We start from the raw sequence: 23,851 nt of genomic DNA, 5'->3' as shown, positions 1-23,851 counted from the left end.
GCATCTGGCCCCCGAGGCAAGTGTTTCTAGCAAGCTCTCCGCCGTGCCACTCTGCCAGGAGACATTTCTGAAATACCTAATGCGAAGGAGGTCCCGATTCTGGTGTTCATGGGCAGGCACCGCACAGGACCATCAGCGCTCGAGGGGGTTAGAGAACTCCTTAGCCGAGACTGTCGTGCAGGGGGAGAGGAAGGAAGAGCCAGGGAATAGAGGCTGGGGTCACTCTTCGTTCCTGTATGATGGAGGACATCCCGGTCCCGTTTGTCTCCCAGGTCATCCAGCGCCACCCTTCTCTTTTGCAAAGAGGTTTATGCATTAAGTCACATTAAGTTTCAAATTCAGCGTCTGCAGGAAGACATCTCTGAGAGTCAGGAAATACATACATGTGTGCCCAGAAAGAGCAATCAAACTGTCTGCTGCTTGCAACTCCAGCTGGTGTCCTAAAGCCCTCTTTGGACATTTAGTCGGCTGGTGTTTCACAGGCAAACAGCAAATCCTTCGGGATTCAGTTTTTGGTGCCTGGGGATGTGGTTCCATGATTCATTCTGTGTCTGAGCTACAGATAAGCAGATTCAGACTTCTGCATGGAAAAATAGCTGGTTCTCTCCTGGTGTTTTTTCAAAAGCTGTGTATTGAAACCCTGTTCCTAGAAGCTGTTTCATATTCCCTTCTGCCATTTGAACACCACTGCATCCTCTGCTCCCACCGCAAAGACTTGGGATGCCCAGAATCGATGGGCTGTAATGTGTGGGCAAGGCAGAAAATGCGTGGGGGGTTTACCTTCTGTGCCCACCAGCCTGTGGTCCTGTTGTTGGGCTTCTATTAGCAAGATGGAGGCTAAGGGAAGAAGGGAGGAATAATATTGTTGCATACAGTGCACACTTGTCCGCAATATCCCAAGACAATCTCATTTAGAATTTCTTCATACTGGTGCATTCCCCAACCCCTGATGTGCAGGAGCTATTAAAATGGTATTTTCTCTGCAGCCCTTATTGTCTGTACCTGCAGTCGCTAGTCCTGAGTAAATACGAGCAGAATTCAGTTGGTGAGGAGGGATGCCCAGTACTCCATCTTGGGCTGTGGGTAGCAGGGTTTGTGTTTTGAGTGTCTGTGGACCACCCAGTTTCCTGAGAGCACACAGTAAACCTCCCTCAAATCCTGTCTGGGCTCCTTTTGGCATATGGAATACTTGTGTATAGTAGTGGTTTCCTTTGTTTGTATTTTGATGAGGACAATGATTATTATTATTCGTGAATTAGGGCTACCAAGATAAATACTCAGCTCCTAATGTTTTGTTTTGTACATAATCAGGTATATCTGAAGCAGCACCTTAAATCTCAGTGTTATTCTCTCATTACTTGTTTAGTAGAAAAAAACCAGACGTTTTCAATACTTGGCAAAGTCACAGGGCAGAGGAGAGAGCTGGCTGGGTAATGGGAAAAATACTCACATCTTTTTTGAAAAAGTGCCAATGTCTATAATGCATTTTCAGTGAATGACTCAATTGGTTCTATTAAAGGAAAAAATATAATGTTAATTCAACCTAATATAGTTTATTCTGTTACCAACCAACTGATAGGCTTGAACCTTCTCATATGTTGCTTTCTTACTGCTAATTATTGAGCAGGATGTTTAATTATCAATTTCCAATAGTCAATAGCAGTATAAATCAGTAGTTCCCTTAGATTTGGTGGAGGTACATTGGTTTAAGAGTGAGGAGGACCAGGCTCAATATGACGAGGAAGGAGTTAGGTGCAAGCCAGGCAGAAGGAGGCAGAACTTGATTTTGTATCTGAAATGGGTCCTTTCTTCATTTGAGTCGACTTGAGCACATTTGCATTTGTCCTCCTATCTGTGTTCAGGCTCAACCTCTAGATTTGCCTTTAATAAAATGTAAGGCTGTGTGCTGCAAAATAGATTCTGGTTTGGCTGGAGAAAAGAGAATATTAACATGAGATTTATTGACTTTACAGTCATAATGTGGTATTTATTGACTTTACAGCTCTTTTAAGGCTAAAAAGTATGTCTGAATTTTGCAGTGAAGTTTAATTGCTACGGTTAGATACCTCTCAGCCTTGCTGAGAACAGGGGGTATCTTTCTTCCATTGAAAGAAGCCGAACAGTGACCCACTGTCCTTGTGACAGTTAAAACTCATCATCTTTATCTCAGTTTGAAAAACAAGAAGTCATTGAGTATTTGCTTACAAAAGCCTTTCTCAGACTTCAGACTGCTTCTCTTCCTCTCTCCATCTCTCACTTAATGTATGTGTAATAATCTCATTTTATATGTAACATATATAAAAAGAAGACGGGCGAGCAGTTGTGTGTGTAGATGCATTGAGTAGAGGTGCAGGGAAGGATGGGATCATAGATGTACATACCTATGGGGTCTAATGGGTTCTTAGATGATTGTGTGTATAATGCATATGTATGAACAGAGGCAGCGAGCAACTGATAGTAAGTGTACATCAGTGCATGCATATCTAAGAAAAATAGCCTGTAAAATTGCATGGAGGTGGGGAGGGATGTCCGTGTGGGACATGCGCTGAGGTCACCCTGAGACCTGGCCCTGGTGGAGCACGAGGTCTCCTTCGCCACTCGTGGGATATTCTTGCTTATTTTTCCCCTCTCGGATCTGCTCTGCTCCTTCCCTGTCTCCCCCAGCAAGAGCTGCTGACTGGGGAAGGTCACGGCATCCTTGCTGCTGGGGGATTTTAAGGGCACGTTGGATTAAGACCTCTCAGATAATATTTGAGCTTGACTTGGAGCATGGAAAGGGACTAGCTGACCTGTCAAAGGCCCCTCCAACCCCATTTTGTCATCACAGAAGTATGGAGGAAGGCAAAGCCTAAGGAAGAAAAATGTGCTGTAGAAAGTAGCTGACAGGTCAGGGGGAGCAGAGGTTGACTCTGCGGTGTGGTGAGCAGGAGGTGAGCGGAGGTGCTGGCAGGAGCCCTTCTCCTGAAGGGCAGGGGGATGCAGCCAGAGCGGTGAGGAGTGCCAGCGACTGCAAATAACAAGTTCTATGATCACAGCAAGAAAGGGAAGAAGGATGTGGGTCATTATTCAAAGCAGCGCAAGTCAGGTCAAGGGTGTAGGAGAGCCTTGGTTTTTCTTTATTACAAAAAAAAAAAAAAACCACCCAACAAAAACCTAAAAAGTAAAAAAGAGTGTATTTCATAACATGGGAGAAAGGAGAACGTCGAGGGGGTGAGAATCCAGCAAGGGACTGCAAAAATAGAGCAGGATTGTGGAGGAAATTTGAAGACAGGTCAGAAGCAAAAAGTAGATAGTCAAAAATTATCTATTTGACAGAGAGAAGAAAAAGGAGGTTATTTCAGGAGAGAGAAGGAGAACCAAAGAGAGGGTAGGAGAAATAGTTGGCATAGAAAATTGACAAAGTAATCTGTTTCAGTGGCTTTTTTTTAGCTACAACGTAACATACAACATCCTGTATGTTGACGCAGGTCAGGAGGGGAAACAACCTCTGGATATTGTGACATGGGATTGTCCAAGCGAGATTTGCTTGTGTTTGACAAATAGAGGTGCTTGGCTAGGAGGAATGGTAGAGCTGCTGAAGGAGAGAGAGCAAAGAGGCTTCCAGTCTACCAGCTGTACACAAAAACGATGGGAAGCCTATGTTGGCTGAGCCAAGGGTTGTGGATAGTCCAGCACACTTCAGAGTCTAAATGTTGGACAACACAACCCAAGTGAGGAAGAGTAAAGCAGAAGCAGGTGGGGGAAAAGTCTGAGAGCAGATCAGTCACCCTTGCTGAAAGACTGGAAGTCGTGGAAGGGGTGAGGAACAGGGTGAGATGATAAGGGCTGATGTTGAAACAAACCATGTGATATATCTTAGTGTTAAAATGGGGGTTTCTAACAACATCATCCTTCCAGTTAATGCAAACACAAAGTGCTTCCAGTTCTCACCGTGACCTGGGCACTTCCCTAGCCCTCGTTTCCACGTTATCAGAGCACTTTACTATCTTTAAGGTAATTATCTTTGCAGCAATATGTGTGGTAAGGAATTGCTTATTCTGTAGATAGTGAACTGAGGCATAAAAGGGCATAAAAGCAGAGGAGTATCTTGCCTGCAGTCCCGCTACAAATACAAGTGAGGACTGAAGCCAGGTTTCTTCAGTCCTCAACTAGTAGCTTAAATGCTGGCTCATCCTCTCTCTGAACTCCTGCCTTGAGCCGGAGCCATCTTGAAATCATACTTTCCACGGAGAAGTAAAAGTTTTTTGGCATATTTTAATGCTTTGTTTAGTGATGCTAAAAAAAAAAAAAGCCATAAGTTACTCTTGAGGTTTTTGTTACTGGGACAAAATTAAGCCATAACTATATATTTTCTGGTTGATGCAGAGCGGCATTGCAGAGGAGGCTGATGAGGACATTAGGGGCATTGGCCTTTCACTGATTTGCTCTGGTCTGTTTTTCAGATAAACCGTGAAAGCTGGTGTTCACTGGAGCCATGTCCCGATTCTTCCCTGCTGGAACGCAAGCGGACGCGGGAGTCATCAGGTGAGCAGCGTGCCGGTGGTGGCTCCAGGCGAGCAGCCCTGCGGTTCTCCTCACCGTTTCTTTCCTTCTTTTTCTTCTCATTTTTGACATCCTAGCCTTGATGGGTAAAATAGATAAACTAAAGAAAATGTGTAATGAATCTGTGATGAGTCATTGCGAGCACATGGTTGTAGCACTTGCAGTGAGCTGTATGGTGTGTCACCTTCTGAAGTAATTATGCATTTGAAGTACTTAAGTATTACAATTTTTTTTCCTTAAATCAACTTGAAAAGTGTGGTGGGGGACACAGACATGGGTTCTAGCTAAAAAGATAATAGAAATAAAAGAAACAAAAGAAAAAAGAAGTCAGAAATTTTAAGTCCTGAATCCATATTTAGATCTAAATCAGTGGCTTGATTTTACACACACACACCCCTTCCCCTCCCCCCAAAGCTGCCATGATTTCCAGCCCTCAGGAAGCAGGAAGGCTGTTCGGAGCCATCGTTCCCACACCCTGCCCACCAGCCATGCCGAGCTCCCAGCCCTGCGTGCTGGCTGGTGCTTTCTGGCTTTCCCACTGGGACAGAAAATCTTGTCTGGGCAAGTTTCAAAGAGGGGTTGGTGTCCAAGATAAGAAAAAAAGCATTTCCTTTCATTGAATTATGCATGTTCGAAACAAATGGAGTAATTTATCAGGGCCCTGAACAGTGACTTTGCTCGGACTGTTCATAGAGGGGACACTTCTTGCCCTGCCCTGCTCATTATGAGCAGGCATCTCACCTGCATCTCCTTCCATTTGTCTGAGAGACTTGAAAGAAAAACAGGTTGAATCCCAGACTGTCAATGTGAAATTCAAATCCAGTCTTTTCAGAGTGTAGGCTAAGAAGGGATAATTTGGGTAACTGACCCAAGAGGTTCAACCTAGGTAGAAGTTCTAGCTCCCATCAAACTTAAATAAGCGCTTTTTTATTAAAAAAAGAAAAAAAGTCCTGTGTTTAGAATAGTTTAGAACAGTGAAGAGCTGTTTCAAGAGTGTTTTACAGGAGAACCTGCGGTATCACCACGTTGTTTCTTTACTAATTGTGTCCCTGAATTCGTTGCCTCTTGGTATGATAATTTTACACTCCAGGCAGAAGTTATTGCTCTCCATTTTGGCTGCAAAATGACATGCACTCATTTGACTTGCCAAATCTGTCATCATGTATTCATATGTATCAGTACTAGTTAGATACTTATCCATTATCTAATGCAATATACTTATAGAAATATAAATTACATAATCAGGGAGCCGTATATACAAATATATGTTAATAATTATAGTAATACATGTCTGTAACACAAGCACAAAGAGGCAGGTTTTTTAAGTTGATTAATGTATTCTCTGGTTGGAGTGAAGCAGTGGGAAGATCTCGGGCTCTGCAGGTTCTGGCCTTTCTAGAAATAATGTTGTTATTGCACATGCAGCTGCGCTGCAGTGCTGTGCAGCGTAGAGAGGGCAAGAAAAATCTGGCAACACCTAACAGCAATAAACCCACCAGCTGTCATAATGTGGCTAACTTAAAAATACACAACTTGATAGGGAGTTAGATCTTTTTCACCTGCTGAATAATCCTGCTGAAATGGCTTGTAAGGACAGAGTCCTCAAATCTTAGAAGGTAACTCCAGAAACCGTAGTGTCTCGTTTTCTGTCAGTGGTTTTGAAATGAAACGCCTGGAGGAGCGTGGCAGATACACAGCTATCAGCATGGAATTGGAGGGCTCAGCTCTGTCTTGGAAGACAAGGCTTTGGAAAATGTACGTAAAAGAGTTGCTTGGAAATTTTCTTCCTAGGGCTCTTTACTATGTAATTTTTTTTTGCCTCCATATTATGCACAGAAGTGTATTATCATCATCACTGTATTTTCACCTGCACCTCCACAGAGAGGAGCAGATAAGCACAGCAGCGCTATCAGTCCAGCGTGTGCAGCAAGCGGGGCTGGATGTGTGATGGGAGTCACAGTCCCCGTGCCATGGCAGTGCTGTCTGTCACTGGGGCTCGCCAGGTCACGCGTGTTGGAGACGGAGCTCAGCATTGTGCAATGCCTGTGCTGTTTAAGTCAAAACAAACCCAATGTCCTAACTGAGAAAAGGAGGGGGGGGAAGACACCCCCAAACAACCAAAAATGAAGCAGCAGGGAGGGAAGAGAGCATCTGGGGGGGTCTGTGGATCCTCATCACTCTGCTCCTCATCATCCCTCCCTGCTGCTTCATCTCCTCTGTCCCATGGAGGCTCCTGCAGAGCCTTTTGCTGCCTTTTATGATTTATCGTCAGGGTGAAGTATCCATCCCTTGGCGCATCTGAACCGTCCCCGCTGATTTTCCACTGGAACGTGGCTCGAGCCCCTTTGTTTTTCAGTCTGGGCTGTGGACACGCTCTGCCGGCTGCCAGCTGGATGGCCAGCACCCTGGCCCGCTCCCTTACAGCCTCTCCATCTCTTCTTTGCCTTTCCTTTCTTTCCCCGCCACCCTTCCCTCCCCCTTCTTCTCTTCCCCCTCCCTCCTCCCCCTTGGTGATGGAAAAGCAGTTCAGATTTTCCAGGTTTACCGAAAGGGGAACGGGACCGGGGAGCAGCCACATTGACTCCAATAAGTGCTTTTCCAATTCTCTGCAGTGTGGAAACTCCTCTGCAGGGTAATGGGGTTTCCGACCCGTTTCGGCTCCCCTGTGCCCAAAATGGGGGCGCCCCCGATCCCATCAATAAATTCACTTTAATTCCCCCAACAGTGGCTTGCTCCCCTCAGCTGGGCTGTGGCTGGCACGTTTCGTAGCTGCTGTCAGGAGCAGGTTAAAGATGGGGAAGGGAAAAAGGTGGTTGTCATTGTGTTGATATGTAAGGTTGATGTAGCCAGGGATGGAGTTAGTCAGGTGTAATTAAAGGGTGAACCAATATTTTATTGTCCTGGCTCCTCTCCAGGGAGCGAAGCATGTTTTGAATCTGTTGCGAGTTGCAAAAGAACACCTTTCTCTTTTTTAAAAATACTAATAATCAGAAAATATTTTGAGCTGGGAGAAAAGAATGTTCACTTATTGCCAAAATTGTCGTTAATACTTTGCCTGAAGGCTGAACAAATGAAATGATATACAGGCATTACTGATGCAAATACATGTCTGTTAAGGTTTTTGGAAAGGAAGGGCTTTCTCGGTGGCTGTAGTCTATATTTGCGTTGCTCATCACCCTGATACAAACAGCTGGAAGCATTTTAGGAAGGATAGATGCAATATGCTTATGTATCAATGTTAGGAGTTACGAAAGCTTCAGAATTTAAAAAGACACTGCATTTTTGAATCTTAAAAAAGTAAAGCTGGCCATAGAAGTCATACCAGTGTGTTTTTCAGGGAGAAGTATAAAAGAAGGAATGAAATAGTATTTCCCTCTAAATAGGCATTTAGAGAGAATCGATTGGTTTTAATTGAGAAAGAAAGCAAATATCAAGTTATATTTCTACATCTGTTGAATATGAATCTAATTTTGCAGTTGCTGCAATCGATGGGAAACATCCTGTTATGCTTAGTGTGGGGTACCTGATATATAGCATATTTACCAGCACCTCAAGCTACAAGCATATATGGCTGTTTAATGCAGAATTTCTGTTCATACCATGTACTCTGATGCGTTAAAAAGGCGTTTCAAACTCTCGAATAAATTCCTTTAAAATCTGCAGGCACGGTTTTGGGAGGTGAACAGAATTTATAAGGCTGTGTTTACTGTTGCTTTTAAATCCTTGAATGTACTGCGCATATGCGTAGATGCTTCAGAAAGCATCAGACCGTAACCCTTTCTGCTTTGCTCCCGCAGAATGTGAGAATTTCTTGGAGGATGGGCTGAGTAGCGTTTGTGCCTCGTCACAGGGTGTCCTTAAAAGAGAGTCCGGGAGCGAGTCTGACCTCTTCCCCTTGCCTGGTGATGGGATGGAAGACCTTGTCTTTGGAAAGGTAGGAAATCCTGGTTGGGGTATGGCTCAAAACGCTCCAAGGCCTGGTTCGATAAACCTGTACTGCAAACACAGATCATCTTGGTCTCAGTGGTGAGTTAGAAACCTGGAAGCGATTATCCTGGAACGGAATAGATGGGAAGGATCTGGTCCTCTCTTCGGATGCAGCAACATGAGGGATGTATTTACTTGCAGCAGAATTCCAAAAACCATGCAGCCCCCAGTGTTAAAAAGATGAAAGTAATTTTGACTGTCCAAAAGTAAATCGGGCACTAGAGGAACAGTTGAAAAGGTGGGTTTTCTTGCAAGGTCATTAACATTGCACAGATGGCATGAAAACTATCTTTAACTCATGTAACAAAGAGCTTTTCTCCAGCAGACAATGACCTCGGTGCTGACACCTTCAGAATCATATACTGTAATTCTCAGAGAAACCAATGTTTTTCTGTAAATTCAGTGTGACTCTCTGGAGAGGAAGGAAACACTCTAAGTACTTAAGGCCAATTCCAATGAATAGTTTTGTTGCCTAGGCGACATACCTCCGATGCCTTTTTGCATGCAAGTAGAAGGAAAATGTTTTCACGTTTGCTTAAAATCAACAACAGAAGTCATTACTAACCTCAGTCATCCCTGTGCCCTTTGTGTTGCTCACAGCGGAGGAGAGGAGTAGGTGAGAAGTGAGATAGAGACTAGCCTCCTGCTCAGGGGATGCCTTGATCCAGCGTCAGTCTTCTGCCGTTTGCAGCAGAGCAACCTGAATTTATTCAGAGGGTGATTAGGTTTTCCTTTTTAAGAATTGTCTTGCTGGTAATTGATATTCTTATTAGCATAAGTAGAGGGTGAGAAAGCACCCGGAAAGAAGAGTGATGCAAAATCAAAGAGGATGTCAACCTTCCTCAGAGCAGCCATCACGTTAGTCTCGGCTCCATGAAATCACCTGCTTAGGTTCAGCTCCAGCTTACCTGTATGAGCAGGCACAATTCCTGCTCTGAAAAACTAAGCTTTTGGAATAGGTTTCACGCTTGCTTTCAGAGAAATATATTTAATGAAACAAAATTCTGTTTTCTTTAAATCAAATCAAATGATGGTGAATATTTTCCAGCGGGACGGGAAACACCACAGCCCGGGTTAAGTGATCTCATGTGCTATAAATGAACAATAAAGTCATCCTTAATGCATGTGGTAGGGCACAGAGCTCACCAGCCTTACCCTTTCCCATCTTACTCTAAGTGATGCGGGACCCTGGATTGTGAGAACATAAGGTTGTTTGGCAGAGCAGAAGACTGTCTTCAATTTTCTCACATAGAGCGGCACAAATTTTGACAGCCGACTGCCATTTGAGCCTGATTTAATGCTTGTATGGGGATGCGTGGAAGAAGAATGCTGTGGGAACACAGTAAATTTTCTGTTGTACGAATTTTAGCTTTTTCCCTTTCTTATGTGGAAAGTTTCATTCTCCAAATGTGAGAAAGAAAAATTAAAACTTAAAAAGAATAGGTAGTGCAGTGTAGTAGGGATGCTGCAGGGAAAAGGAGGAGGTGGTGGGGAAGGCAGATCTTCAATTGCCAGTGGAGAGCAAGCAGAGGGAGGAAATTATTTTCTTTGTAGAAAGGGAATTTCTTAGTTTGGCAGCCTTTGCATTGTTCTCATTATGCAGTGGACTGCAGACTTCATCTACAAATGGGTTCAAAAGGTTCCTGAGTTGAGTTTAGGAAGTTATTCAGAGCTAATCTCACCCTCAGTTGCTTTTTTTGTCTCTGCTTTGCTGACTAACTCAATTTCATGTCTCCTTTCTCAAAATTTATCTGAGTACCTTTTCTACAGTTAGTTATTTCTAGAAGGACCAGAGACACTAGTTTAGTGATGCGAGCTTATTCCTTAATTCAGTATTTTTCCTTTTAGGCTACTGAGCCCAGCTGGTAAAAAAACTAGTTATTTTAGTGGTTATTAAAAATATTTATCAGTGCTGGATATAATCTTTCTTCTGCAAAATATAAGATGCATGTCTTGGTTGTAGTTGGCTAGTTATAAGCCTATTAAATAGTAAAATTTCCATATCAAATTGGGAAGAGAAAGAACATAGTTATGAACAAAAATTGGATCTCGAACCTTTCAGTGTCATGATGGTTGTTGTTACTACCAGTCCTGTTCTTGTTTCCCTTTTGTGTGGAGCAACAGCTGAACTTTCATCTATTAGGGTTGTTTTTATTGTATAAATCACTCCTCCTCTGTTAACTGCTTAATACATTAAAAGGAATTTAGGAAGAACAAGCCATTGTCTGTCCAGGGTCTTCAGGCTGCTTCCATAGCCATCACTTGAAATTACAGATTTTAAGCCCTGGTTCTGTCCCAGGACCATGAAGGATTGGGGTCTGTGGAGTCACAAAATCTGTAGGTACCTTAAACTGTCCCTGGTGTTTGGTGCATGCTCTTGTTGCCGCCTCCTGTGCTTGTCTCTTGGTTTTTTTTGTTTTTTTTTTTATTTTGCTCTGAAGGACACGCGCTGAGCTGTGTAACATGAGCTGCCAAGTTCAGAGAGCTTTAGCGCTAAAACCTGACTTGATTTTTCAAAAAGACTTCAGAGGCTGTCGCTAAAATCCAGAAATTGCTTCCAATGTGAGGTCTAAGGCTTCAGCAAAATGTTATTTTTTTGCGTCAGCGCTTCATTCCCATGTCCTCATCATCCTGCTTTTCCTTCTCTGTCTCAGACAGCCATCTGGGCAGGCTTTGCAACACCCTCCTTCTTCAATGATTAATGCTGCATAAGGTCATTTCTCACAATCATCTGGCAGCGTCCTGGGGTGTAGCCCATATGCTTTGCTCATCTTAACTTTTAACCTGCCACTGAAATTCAGCGTTACTGGGAAGTTTTTTAATGTGCCTCTTGGGGAAATGATTCAGACGAAAGGCCCTTGGGAAGTCAGGAACCCACAGGTCATTGTCAAAGGAAGGGGTTGCAACTCAACCCCTTGAATTTTAAGTTTAATTTCTGCCTTTGTTTTAGTTTGCTCAAGGAAATACACAAATATGTAAATATTTTTTATTTATTTTTTCAGAATTATTGTTTCTCTTACAACTAAAAAAAACATGCAACACAAAAACCCAACCACCATGTAAAAAAAACCCAAAGGAATAAATGTTTGAAGAGGCGTTTTCACCAGGGGAAGACTCCTCCACTCCAAATCATAAAGATGATAAATTATAAATAGGCCATTCATTTTAGGGAGCCTGGAGCCATAGGCATATCCAAATAGAAGAGGACTCTGCTGGGTTATATATGGAGCCAACCCAACATGTTGACTCCTTTACTGTAATAGTATGCCAGATAAACTTCAGGATGCCAGGGCTTAATTTTTTAAATCTTTTCATCTTAAAAACTGTAACGCTGTAAATAATGCTTCACGTGGAAGATCAGGGGACAGAGTAATTTGTGTCTCAGCACTTCACATGTTGTCATCACAAAAATGATCAAAAGAGCATTTTAATTCCACTTATCAGGCCCTCCTACAGATGGAGGGATTTAGTTGAAGAAGTTATCTTACACCCCCACCACCCTAGTAATTTCTCTTATCCCTATTCCTGAAGAAGTTCATGTGTTCTTTCTCAGAAAACTCACTCTTTGTGCCTTATATAATTTTTTCTTGCTAGCTTCTCACCAAGTGTTTCTGAGAGCAAAGAAAATGCTCGTTGGTGCATGTCTGTAAAGGCTCTTTTCAGCCCTGAGTTCTGTGGTCACAGTTAAGGGTTGAATTCATTGAGGTGTAATGCAGCAAGCTTAACTTGAAGAAAATATTTCATTTATGTTTCATTCTTTTCTGTAGGAAAAGAACACATTAGAGAACCATTTCTGTTCTGCAAATGGGGTAATTTCTTACTCAGATAGGATTAAAGAGCAATGCATATTGACTGGCACTTGGCCAGACAGCTGATTTCTTGCAGAGGTGGCTGCAATATAGATGTTTCTTGGATGTGTCAGCCACACTTGGCATTTTGCAGGCAGAGTCCTTGTCTTTCATATTAACTGTTTTGCTTCGTTTAAAAAAAAAAAAAAAAAAAAATTAAGAATTTATTATTGTGTTCTGTAGTCAGTCTGATGCTCAAGGTAAAAGTTAAAATGGACCAAACATATTTCAGATTTTTCAAGTATCTCTTTGAACTGCACTTTACAGTAGAAACCCTCAGTCTTCCCTGCTAGGGAAACGGTTTTTGTTCAGCATTTTAAACTGGAGCATTAGTCTCACCTGGGAAATAAAAATTCCTCTTTTACTTTAATTCCTCCCTATATAGTTTGATGTTCTGCACTACTGTTGCTAGATTTGCATCAAAGTTTAATGTTTCCAAACTGTCCCATCCTTCCACTGTACAGCTGGCGGGTAGTGCTCTCTCCCCTGCTGTGCTGTCCTAATGTCTAACAGTATTTTCCTGTGTCTCAGAAAGGCAAAGCAGAGTTTCCTCTACTGAAGGAGTATTAGCCACATAATGACTACTTAATTTGTCTGAATTTGAGCAATTCAGTAAGCTCTCATCATGACTCACACAAATATCAGATTATCTTGAGTAACGCCAAACGTCGTCAAAATCTTTACAGGGCATCCATTTCAGTTCTCTCTTGTTTTAGCCCACACTTCCCATTTAAATGTGTCAAATCCAATAATTTACATTACAGTATAAGTTTACTATTAAAGTATTTACACAAATTCACCATTAATATTTGACATTCCTTACCACGAAATGAATGCTTTTGGAGGGATATATTTTAGTATTTTTTTACTATTTTGTGTTTAAAAAGTATATTGTACGTTGGTGTTGTGCTGTGGGTGCTGTCTTTTTTTTTTTTTCTTCTATTTGATGGATGGGAGAGGGAAAATAGTGTGACAGCATTTATTTAAACCACCTTAGGAACATTATTGTGTACCTGTTAAACTGAAACAACAGTAAAAAATAGCCAGACTTGAAACAGGGCTTTCCTTAAATAGTAAAATATTTGATTAGAATACTTTTTGCACATCTCAGTTTCTTTTTATTCAGTTTAACAAGAAGCTTTCAGCTTACAATGTGCGCCCATCAAAAAAAGCACAGAAAAGTGTGTGTCTGATGCATTTAACACTCCTGGGCTTGAACAAAGTCCGGGCGGTGGGATCCGAGGTGAGGAGTACCGTGGGGCAGCGCCGCTCCCCTTTATCCTGTCCCACGTGAGATTTGATGCCCGTCTCTCCCCTCTGAGAATGGGATTTTGTAGCCCGTTGTCTTCTGCCAAAAGAGACCCGACAGCCTGCAGCTCCTTGAGCGCTCAGCTTCTGCCGAGACCCACCGAGCCTGCTATTTGAAGACAATTAACTGCTGTGGCTTTGCTGAATAGTCTATTATATGTGATCTGACAGATCATTCTGCCTATTATTATTTTAAATGATACAGTGCAGGGCTTTGTAGGAGAATAAATTGAAACTTCCCACGTCAGTCCCTCAGGGCAAACACTATTTCAGACTGAAGGTGATGTCAGAAAGATGCTTGTGTTTTGGTTTTTTTATGCTAGCCACGGGGAACAGAATATGCTCAGGCTCTTCTCAGGCTGTATGGTCAGCATGTGGCCTTTGGCCAAAGAGAACCAGTTTGGCTTCCACTTAGTGCTTTGGGAGCAAACTAAACCAAAAAATTGCAGCATGACTCGAGACCCGTAATACGGGGCGGCTGATCCTGTGGAACGATATTTTTCAATTACAGTTGGATTTGAAAAATGCTGCAAACCCTGGCATTAACTCTCTGCTTAACGGAAAGTAGTGGGGGATGGGGATTTCAGCTTTTCTTTTTTCTGTTTTCTGCTACTGTGTAATTGTCCCTTTAGTGCTGCATGATGTAGTGGAACAGCATGTTGCCCTTGAGCGCTCGTGGCTGAGCGCTACAAACCCATCCCCGGTCCCACAGGAGAGGCTGGAGTTTGTCGTCAGGAGTCAGGATGACCCAGTTCCCCATTGATCGCTCTGTCATTAACCTGGTAAACCTGTGGCAGTTTTACGGCGCCTTGACCGATAACAGGTTCAGCCAGAAATGCTGAGAGGAGCAGGGTTTGCTGCGCAGGATGAAACGTGGAATCGGGGAGAGGAAGGCAGGCAGGGGACCCGAGCTGGGAGCCCAGGGTTATGGCAACCGGGGACTTGCGAGGTGGAAGAGGTTGCACTGTAGGGGATTTCAGCCTCTTTTGGAACCAGAGCCAAAGTCTCACTTCTGTGATAGCTAATTTCCGTCATGCTGTCAGCTAGGAAGTCTCTCAGCCTGTACGAAATATAAAATATTTGCATTTATTTAAAATGTTAAATGTATTAACTTCACTGGAAGTGTTCAAGGTCAGGCTGGGTGGGGCTTTGAGCAACCCCATCTAGTGAATGAGGTCCCTGCCCATGGCAGGGGGTTTGGAGTAGGTAGTCTTTGAAGGTCCATTCTATAATTCCACTTTAATATGGTTTTAATTTTTCTTATCCACAGCAGCCTGAGGAGGAGCAGTCTGCATGTGATGTCACCAGCTCCAGTTCCTCTGCCGATGACACCATGTCCCTGGAGAGGAACTCATCCCTGGGCAGTGACATATTCCTTCCCTTCCCGCCGATGGTGAACTTCGTCCAGCCCAAGGACAGGCACAGCCTGGATGGCAGCTGCACAAACATGGTGGCCGCAGAGGGAGGAGAGAAGGAAGAGGAGCTGGACAGTATCACGGATGTGCCCACCCATTCCTCCATCTTACGAAACTCCATGCGGCCACTGTCACCTTTCCGTCGACACAGTTGGGGGCCAGGGAAGAATGCCAGCAACGAAGCAGAAATAAATCAGAGGAGGTGAGTGAAGAGCTGCTTTGATTTACTTTGTACCCACTCGTGCATATTTATCTAAGCTTTGGGCTCACACGATAAAACAGAGAACTGAGGATGTCACTCTGATTATTCCTTTCTCACTCAACAGGGTCAAGAAAATCTCCTAACGATTGTTTGGGTTTTTTTTAAATTAACTTTCAGGATTAAAGTACTTAATACCTACAGTATACTTGAGCGTTCCAGAGCGAATGGAAATACCTTGGGACAGGTCTTTCATTTGAACCGTCACCACACCTTTCTATACAAAGGGCTTTGTTAGAGGAGTTATTGGAGTGTTAAATCTCTCACAAAAAAAAAACATGACCATTATTTCTGTGATTCTATTAAAGATAGCATGGGCACCAGAGGTTTTTAAATTTTTGGAGGCTCCTCATTTGGCATAGTGGTGAGATGGGTAGTCGCTGTTTCACGGAATTGGTTCCACCTCAGTCTCTGCTCACTAAATCCCATCTAACTTGCCCCAGAAGATTTGAAAGGGAAGTTTTGGCTCTTTCAGAAGGTACAACAGGGAGAGGTGTAACATGTAAATGATGGTGCCAAGTGACTGTGGGAGGAAAAGGTGCTCAGCCCCACATCTGAGTGGGCAAAAAGATGAAATAAAGGAAAACGCATACGAATAAAGTAGTTGGTGTAAGGTTCCCTGCCGTTCTCTGCACCGTTCGGCTTCTGGTCTGCTGGACACTTGGGGTCAAACCCCGTGTGTTCTGAAAGCAGCGCAGGTTTGGCCAGTGTTTTTAATGCATTTAATGCTTCCCAGAGCAGGAGTGGCCAATTATTTTAGCAGGGTCAGGGTGCCATATCCTCCCACCCCTCCGGCGTAGACTTGCGGCTTACAGAGGCTGCAAGCCCAGGCGTGCAGCGCAGTGCTCCCCAGGCTGCCTGCTGCCATCTTCATGGCCACAGGTCTGCGTTTAAGATAAGCAGAGCCATTGCATTTGGTGATGCCATTAAATTAAAACTGGCCACTCTTAACAGGTTCCTGGTAAATTGTTACTGTCCCATTTGGATAATCCAGTGAGAGGCAGCTGCCTCCCATCCGAAATGTATGTGTCCTTTACGCGTTAGAAGCTGTCAGTATCACTAAAGGAATATCATAGACCCTTCAGATTTTAAAGCCAATGTTGAAAAAAGTTCAGGACCCTCTAAGTATTAAGGGGTGAAAGATTTATGAGTATTGATATTGTTGTTGTTTACCACTGCCACCTTTTTTGGCTTCATTCCTGGTCCCCAGGTAATATTTAAATAAATTAAGTAATACCTACCTTTTTAAAGCTACAAAAGAGTCAGCATAGCATATACGTGCAGGTTTATGACAGAATGAGTCCATAAGCTCATAAACTCATTTGGAAAGATTTATTTTCACATGTAGGACCTGTTATGTAAGGATTTCTGAGGGTAATAAACTGCATAGCTGGCGATTACTGCTAACACTTAACAGATGGGGTTAAGTTCTCCTGCGTCAGACTTTGGAGGCCATTTCTGATATGGGAAAATAAATTCGTTGTAAATGTAAGAAAATTTGAGTTAAAGGAACAGTAATTATTCTCATATGTTCTAAGATATAGCTGCCGCTACATAAGGATAGCAGTCACATAGGTTAATTAAAAAGGAAAAGCTGGGTGGGTCTCTGCTGCTGATTTGGTTCCTGTTTGGTTTTATGTTTCTCTTACACAGGAATTTGGATTATTTGGGGGGTTTTAGGGTTTTTTCTTTTTTCTTTTCATACGTGGCTGTTGTGATGTTGAGATTCTGGTTGCTTAGTGAGCAACAACAAATACTGAGGAAGTGAAGCCCAAACCACGTTACTTTCGTACAAATCAGTTAAATTCAGGGTGTTTGCCTCTTCATTTATTTCCCATGCAGTAGACAGTTCCATTTAAAGGGGAAAAGCCTTATTGTGACTTGCCTTTTGCAAACCTTCAAGTAACAGCACAAGCCTTAGCTGAGGCTTGTCCTGCTGAGGGGCAGGACCTGTGCTGCTCCCACTGCCTGCCACCCCTTGTCCTCTGCTACCCTCTGCTCCTCTGGCCACCCATGGCACTACTTTGCTCGTAGGTGAGCAGGTGGCGCTCACTAAATGAGCAGAAAATGAACCAAATAAAGTGTAATTGCCACCAAAACCAACCCAAGGATTAGAACTGGGCTGTGCAGCCGGGAAGAGGAATGGGCTGTCAGGCTGCGTGGTCAGATGAGCTGTAAGAGGCACCTCCTGTCCCGGTAAAAGGCTCGCAGCCTGTCCAGCCCCATCCACAGCAAAAATAGTCTTTCCCCTGATGGCAAAAGTAGCTAAGTCGAGCTTAAGTAGAGCTGCTGAAACAGGACCCAAAGAGCCTATGGGGAAAAAAAAAAAATCAACCTTTTGTAAGGTTTAGTCTTTTCCAGTGTTACGTGTTCGTTCTTTGTAAGAGAGTCGAGCATAAAAGTTTGTCACAGAAAAGATCAGAAAAAATGTCATCATCTTAAATAAAATGTGAAAACGTGCTCAGTTCCCCTCTGCTGCCCCTCTCTCCTCAAATGAACTTTACAGATAATCTTCATGCCTATACTTTGCTATTAAAAATACAAAGAAAATGAACAAGGCTGCCACAAAAGGATGTTCATCCTTCCGTTAATTCCTGACATTCATAGAGGATTTGAAATGCCTGTCTTTCAACAATGGTGCAGTGTTTTTAACGTTCAGTTCTGAGGAAAGAAACACCGGCATTTTTCACTGGTGGATTGAGCACTGCAAAACTGGAACTGGTGTTAATCACAGTCGCTAGCAGCTTCTGTCAGATAGTTTGTGCTTATCTAAACTTTAAACTGACCTGGCTTTAGGAGCAGCTAAATTGCAACGTGGTCAATACCCGTGAAACCTTTCTGCATTAAAAAAAGCCCGAACTTATTTGTAAAAGAGAGAGGAAAAGAGAGGCTCATGACTTCCTTTAGTATTTAATTTTGTGTTTTCTCTGTACATCCATTCCCTCTGTTGTTCATTTGTTGGGGGTATTATTCCTTCAGCTGCCATTTGTTCATTTTTTTCCATTCAAGCTGCTGATCACTCTCCATGATTCATTTTCAGTTCAATGCGAGTTCTGGGGGATGGTATAAAGAAGCCTCCCATTCATAGGAGAAGGTACAAAGCCAACTAATGTGACTAACCATTTTGTGTTGAATGTGTACTAACTCCATACTGTCATGTTAGTAAACCTCTAGTACCTCTTGAAGCATTGGCGTTAGAGCTGTGCGTCCCGCTTGGCTGCTTTCCCTACCCAGTGTGACCCAGGGCAGTTTTTCTGACCCACAGAGCACATGCTTAAGCCATGTTCTGCACGATGATTTGTTAATAACTTGGAGAAATCTCAGATATCAGAGATCTGTCATGTGTAAGATTTGGAGTTGTATTAAAATAATTGTTTACCTGCGAGCATGTGTGTAATTTGGATTTAAAGCACGTCAGAGACTCCTGCCAAGACTCGCAGGAGGGGCACCTGGGGAGGGGATGCATCAGAAACAATCTCAGAGTTGGAGGATACTCTGCAGATGTACAGCTGGTTGAATTAAATGGCTTTAATTTTGCTCTTCTGCTGTTCTTTTAAAACCATCATCCTAAAAAGTAGAAAATAAGGGTTTTTTTCTTTACTTCCCATGTGTGTTATTTTTTTCTTCTGTATAGCAAACTTTCAGTTCCTCATCCATCATGCAGATACGCATTTTTCACTCACATAAACTTTGCACTGTCTATTAACATATAAAATAGGACACTTAGTGTTTGACACAGCAGACATGTGGACTGTCCATACTTGTATGTTTTTAGGCTGAAAACAGAAGTTGTTTAACCTCTGCCCTTCAGTGGTTCAACCTCTTCTCATCTCCCACAGCCTGCCACCTCTCCTCCCATGGCAGGTTAACTCAGGATTCGTTTCCCTTGAAATGGATGGGGTTATGGTGGGGGGCGGGGGGGAGGTGTAAAGAAGCTACCATATTTCCATGTACGGAAAACAGGTTGCCATGATGTTATTACCAAAAAGTCACCATGTCTTGCCATGCATCAGCATAAATGAAGCTATATGAGCAGTGTTGTACAGTTTGGGAGAGAGCTGTTAAAAAATAATTTTAAAAAAGGCACAAGAAAGAACATGCTTTTTTACTTTTACGAAGCCTCTTCATTTGCATCACTGTGCTCTAGAGGAAGAAGGGCAGTGCTCATCATCTCGCCTCATGCAAATGAACATCATCTTACCAGTTGTCTATTAGGGCTCCTCTGTAGGACCTGTGTTAGTGTTTAGAGTCATAATATCCTGAGACACTGAGCTTACACACAGAACAAAGAAAATGCCTCAAATAGGCAACCTAAAACACCTAGTCATATCTGAAATGTGTGCTAATTCTTTCATAAGCGTTCTCTTTTATTTTTTTCTTTCCCTGGCCTCCCAGCTGTGTTGGTCTCATCCTCTCTAACCACAGTTGCAGAGCCGCAGCCTGAAACCATTTCCAAGAGTTTATGCCCTCCCACAAGGCTGATGTACAGAATAGCTCATCTCCTCTCCCCAAGTCATCTTTACAGGGGTTTTGCATGCTCTACATTGATCTTATTCAGGTTTTATGGTGTTGCCAACAGATTGTGGGTGGCTCCCCAGCAGGATTTTAATTCTGTAAGACTCCTTTCCACAGCCCTTGTCAAAAGGTTGTCTTCCTTCTCTGAGACCTTCCACCACTTACAGGCTTCTTCCTACACACATGCGTAGCTCATCTCCTTCCTCCCTTCCCTCCGCTCTTCTGCTTCCCTTCCCTGCAGTTTTAGCATTTGAGATTGTCACTATAACATGCCAATGATCAGGAACAGACGCATCTTTTAAAGTGCATCATTTATTTAATGGAGAAAATCCTCTCCCCTTCAGCTGAAAAGTGACGACACAGGAGTTACTGACTTTTGCAAACAAATCAACATAAGCATAGTTCCAAGGGTCCACCGAGCCCAGTAGTCTTGGGGCCACAAGCTAGTCTAGGGGGAAGCATCTGTGATACCTTCCTTGGGATAGTTCCTCAGCCTCCGTCTAGTTTCCACCGGCCAGTTTGTACTGACCTGCTCGGAGGCTGAACCCAAGCCTGAGAGTGCAGGCTGAGATGTATGATGGAGATGGGTTTACTGTGGCCAGGACTGCATCCTCTTATGATCCCAAGCAAGTATTTAGTCCCACCCCCATCCCTCACTAATGCTTACATGTGCCACCGTAGTTTAGTTGGATGACGATGATGAAGTACATGGAAATATCGGCATGTTATGGGAAGGTATGTCTTCATGAAGAATGCTTATGGTGCTGTGGTGAGAGCTACTGGTGAAGCACACCTGGAGCTTTGGGGTGAAAAGCGCAGGTACTCAGGTGTATCCTCACCTAATTAACGTGCTTAATAAAACAGGTAGTGGTTATCTGAACTCCACCACTGAACACCAACCATCAAACCCTTACTGAATGTTTCCGGTGTTGTACTGAGTGTGGAAACTATACAAGGACTTGACATGAGATGATGCAGCCAGGGGCTTTACGCCTCTCTGAGGCTTCTGGCACTCACAGATCCTGGGCCAGGTGTGCTTAGACTTGTTCTGCCCTTTTCGTAGGCTCCTGGCCTGGAGCAAAGCGTGCTCTGGCGATGTCCCCTCCTTGCACGGATCGCAGGCCCGGGGCTGGGAGCAGGATTTGCGCATTGCTGCTCTGGCAGATCTGCCCTGATGCAAAATTCCCTTCAGACAGCGTACGTTTCCTAGGCAGCTTTTCCAGGATTTTAGGGATCCTTTATATGTCATAGCTGACAAGAGATTGATTTCTCTGTGTCTGCAAAACCTGCAATTGGGCTGTGATCTGACAGAGAAAAGGTAACAAAAGCAGTATTTAAAATAACAGCCGAAATATTTGTGTTCTGTATTTACATTTCTTGTGTCTTTCATGAGGCAACTTGGGACTCTTTTGGCGTATGGGAGCTGAAAGGTTTTCTAGTCCAAGTACTGTTTGAAGGACTCTTGATTGAATCCCAAGTTAATAGTAAGGCGAGTCCGTTTTTTTTCTTCCAGCCTCTTTTACTGATTTGCTGTGCAGCACTTGAGTATAACGCTCTCCTCATTTTTCCCAAGTGTAGCCTGAGGTTATTCATATTTGTATGGAGGGGACTTAAACGTTTAAATATATGTACGGGATTCTTTTTCTGATTTGGGGAGCAGAGGTACTAGGAAAATACTAATCATTACTAACACAATGGCCATGTGTGATTAATTCTGCAAAATTGGCTTTGTTGTGTTTCAGCCTTGTTTTCCCCAAAAACTTCTCTCCCCAAAAGGAGCAATTTCTCCAGTACATTGTATACTCACCGATGGGATCGGTTTGGGGGAAGCATGGGCTGGCCTGCTACCTGTTCGGTGGTAATCTCAGTCACTTGGGGCACTCTGGTGTGTTCTGGCAGCCAGAAATATATAGTAGCTACTGCATTTTTTCTGAATTTGTTCGGGTTTGGGTGTTTTGTTGTTATGTTTTTTAAGATATGCAAGAGTGAGAGTCTTTTAACATTCCCCTGTTCCTTAACAGTCCAATAATCGCAGCCCTTTTCCTTTCTTTGCCTCTTTTGATGTTCCTAGTTTGAGCTGGTGTCCCTCTGGCGTACAGTTCGTTGCCATGATTCCTGACTTTACTTGTAGAAGGTATGGTATAAATAAGTGTGCAGCAGCAGCAAAGGAGCTCTGCAAACACCCTGTCGTGAGCTTTTTGCGCATCGCCTTTTCCGCTGCTGCTCTGGCTGAAGTGTGCACATGTTCTGCTTCATCTGCTTTTTTAGCAATTAGTCTTGGGAATGGGTCTTCTGAACTGGGGTGCAGGTGAAGGTGGCAGCTGCTTTTCATTGGCCTCGAATGTTAAAAAGTTGCACCGTTGGTTTGAGCTGCTCTATTTGGTGATGTTTTTAAGGCATGTTTTTTCCACAGCAATGATCATAATGATAATTGTGACAGCCAAAGAATTAAAAGAGTTCATGTGATTCAGCACCGCTTTGTTCTGGTTGGATCTCTTAAAGGATTAAGGCTTGCGCTTTGTAAATTGAAAGATCTAGGTTTTTTTTCTAAGAGGCTAATCATGTAAAACTTTCTGTGAAAACCAATCTGATAGCCACAGATGAAAATTTCCCAGGCACTTAAAGCTTGCATCTTCGGTAGAAAGTCCCCGAGTTGGGATTGATGGTTGCAGGTAGATCTTTGCCTGATGTTGCCTGGAACCCAGTCTCCCAGATCTTATAGCTTTGTAGCTTTCCTCTGGCAGTTCTTGCTGGTCGCGGGTAGAGCTATTGAATTCTTCTTCTGAAGACTAGATATTGAGAAAGAAGTTAATCTGTCCTTCCTGTTACAGATTTAATTACAGTTGGTCTGTATACCCCAACCAACAAATTACAGACCAGTATCACCCACTGATACCTATTTTATGGGTAATATTTGCAGTTTTGAGTTGTTTGTGTCACAACAAGCTGATTTTTTTTCTGTACTAGGTAACACCATTGTTATCACCTTGGGATGCAAGAAAAAAGTTCTTCTGCCCTAAACAATCAATAGAAATGGGACTGATTTCTCTTTGCATGTGTTTTAGAATAAAATTTGTAATGCCTGCTATGGATATACATGGTTGACTCAAAATCTTCCTAAAGCAGATTGAATTGTGGATGCCTCAACCAGTTGTCTTTCTCATTAACTACCATGAAAAGAGTCTTTAAAATTTTACTAAATCTTCTTACTTAAGGTTTATGGCAATTTTTAGTTTGAAGATGCATATTTATCAGCCACTTAATGCTTCTAAAGGAATGTGGGACATTAATCGCTACTGTGCAAATCTACCTGAATTTAAAGCTGCTCCTGGTTGTTTAAATAATCTGTACAATTTGTAGGGTGTTCTCCCGTTCATTCGCTGTATGTCAGCTTGCTGGCCGCTTTAGATGTCACAGCTAGCCTCAAGTTGGGATATATATCCAGGGTAGGCCGTGCTTCAAGCTAGCAGGACTTTGTGTGCATGAAATCAAGTATTAGCCACAAAGCTGTGCTAGTTTATCAGGCGGTGAATCTGCAGAACTTGCCCTGCAGCCCAGACTCGCATTGCAGTTGATCTATGCATGCTAGGGTACGAGGAGCAGGAGGGTCAGAAGCAGAATATTGGAGCCAAGAAAGATCAGATGGAAATAGTTACATGCAAAAGAGGGACTGTTTTGTGTAGGTGAGAAGAGAGTGTACTAGTATGTTTTCAGTAGAGGTTGCTTTTTTATCATGTCTATCAGCAGCTGTCTCTACAGAGGTTGGCTAAACCTTTTATTACTACTAATTCTGCAAGCCAAAAGTTCAGTATTTTGTTTAGCTTTAAATTATTATGTCTGGCTCCATTGGGCAGACCTAGCTTCATCAGCAAATGATAAAATAGGGTTGATTGGCTGGTGGGGGCAATATATATTGAATTAAAAAAAAAAAAAGGAAAAAAAGAAGTCAGCTTTGGCAGAAGGAAGGACATTATTGA

General features: G+C 43.0%; 1 protein-coding gene across 8 annotated transcripts in view; it reads left to right on the top strand.

Moving 5' to 3' along the window:
- AKAP13 (A-kinase anchoring protein 13) overlaps nt 1-23,851 on the top strand; it is a 217,853-nt gene that overhangs the window by 152,812 nt on the left and 41,190 nt on the right. For 4 of the 8 annotated variants that reach the window (XM_075100603.1, XM_075100602.1, XM_075100601.1 and 1 more), the window contains 5 exons: nt 4,443-4,524; nt 8,340-8,476; nt 14,956-15,302; nt 18,400-18,453; nt 21,946-22,008. In XM_075100603.1, the coding sequence (XP_074956704.1) occupies nt 4,443-4,524; nt 8,340-8,476; nt 14,956-15,302; nt 18,400-18,453; nt 21,946-22,008 (683 nt within the window). The remainder of the gene's footprint in view (nt 1-4,442; nt 4,525-8,339; nt 8,477-14,955; nt 15,303-18,399; nt 18,454-21,945; nt 22,009-23,851) is intronic. The other 4 variants (XM_075100605.1, XM_075100608.1, XM_075100607.1 and 1 more) reach the window with 2 other exon arrangements.

This window comes from Phalacrocorax aristotelis, chromosome 7 (genome assembly GCF_949628215.1).
Source record: "Phalacrocorax aristotelis chromosome 7, bGulAri2.1, whole genome shotgun sequence".
In the NCBI taxonomy this organism is placed as follows: Eukaryota; Metazoa; Chordata; class Aves; order Suliformes; family Phalacrocoracidae; genus Phalacrocorax; species Phalacrocorax aristotelis.
The sequence above is the reverse complement of the archived record's forward strand: the minus strand, read 5'-3'. Positions and strand labels throughout refer to the sequence as shown.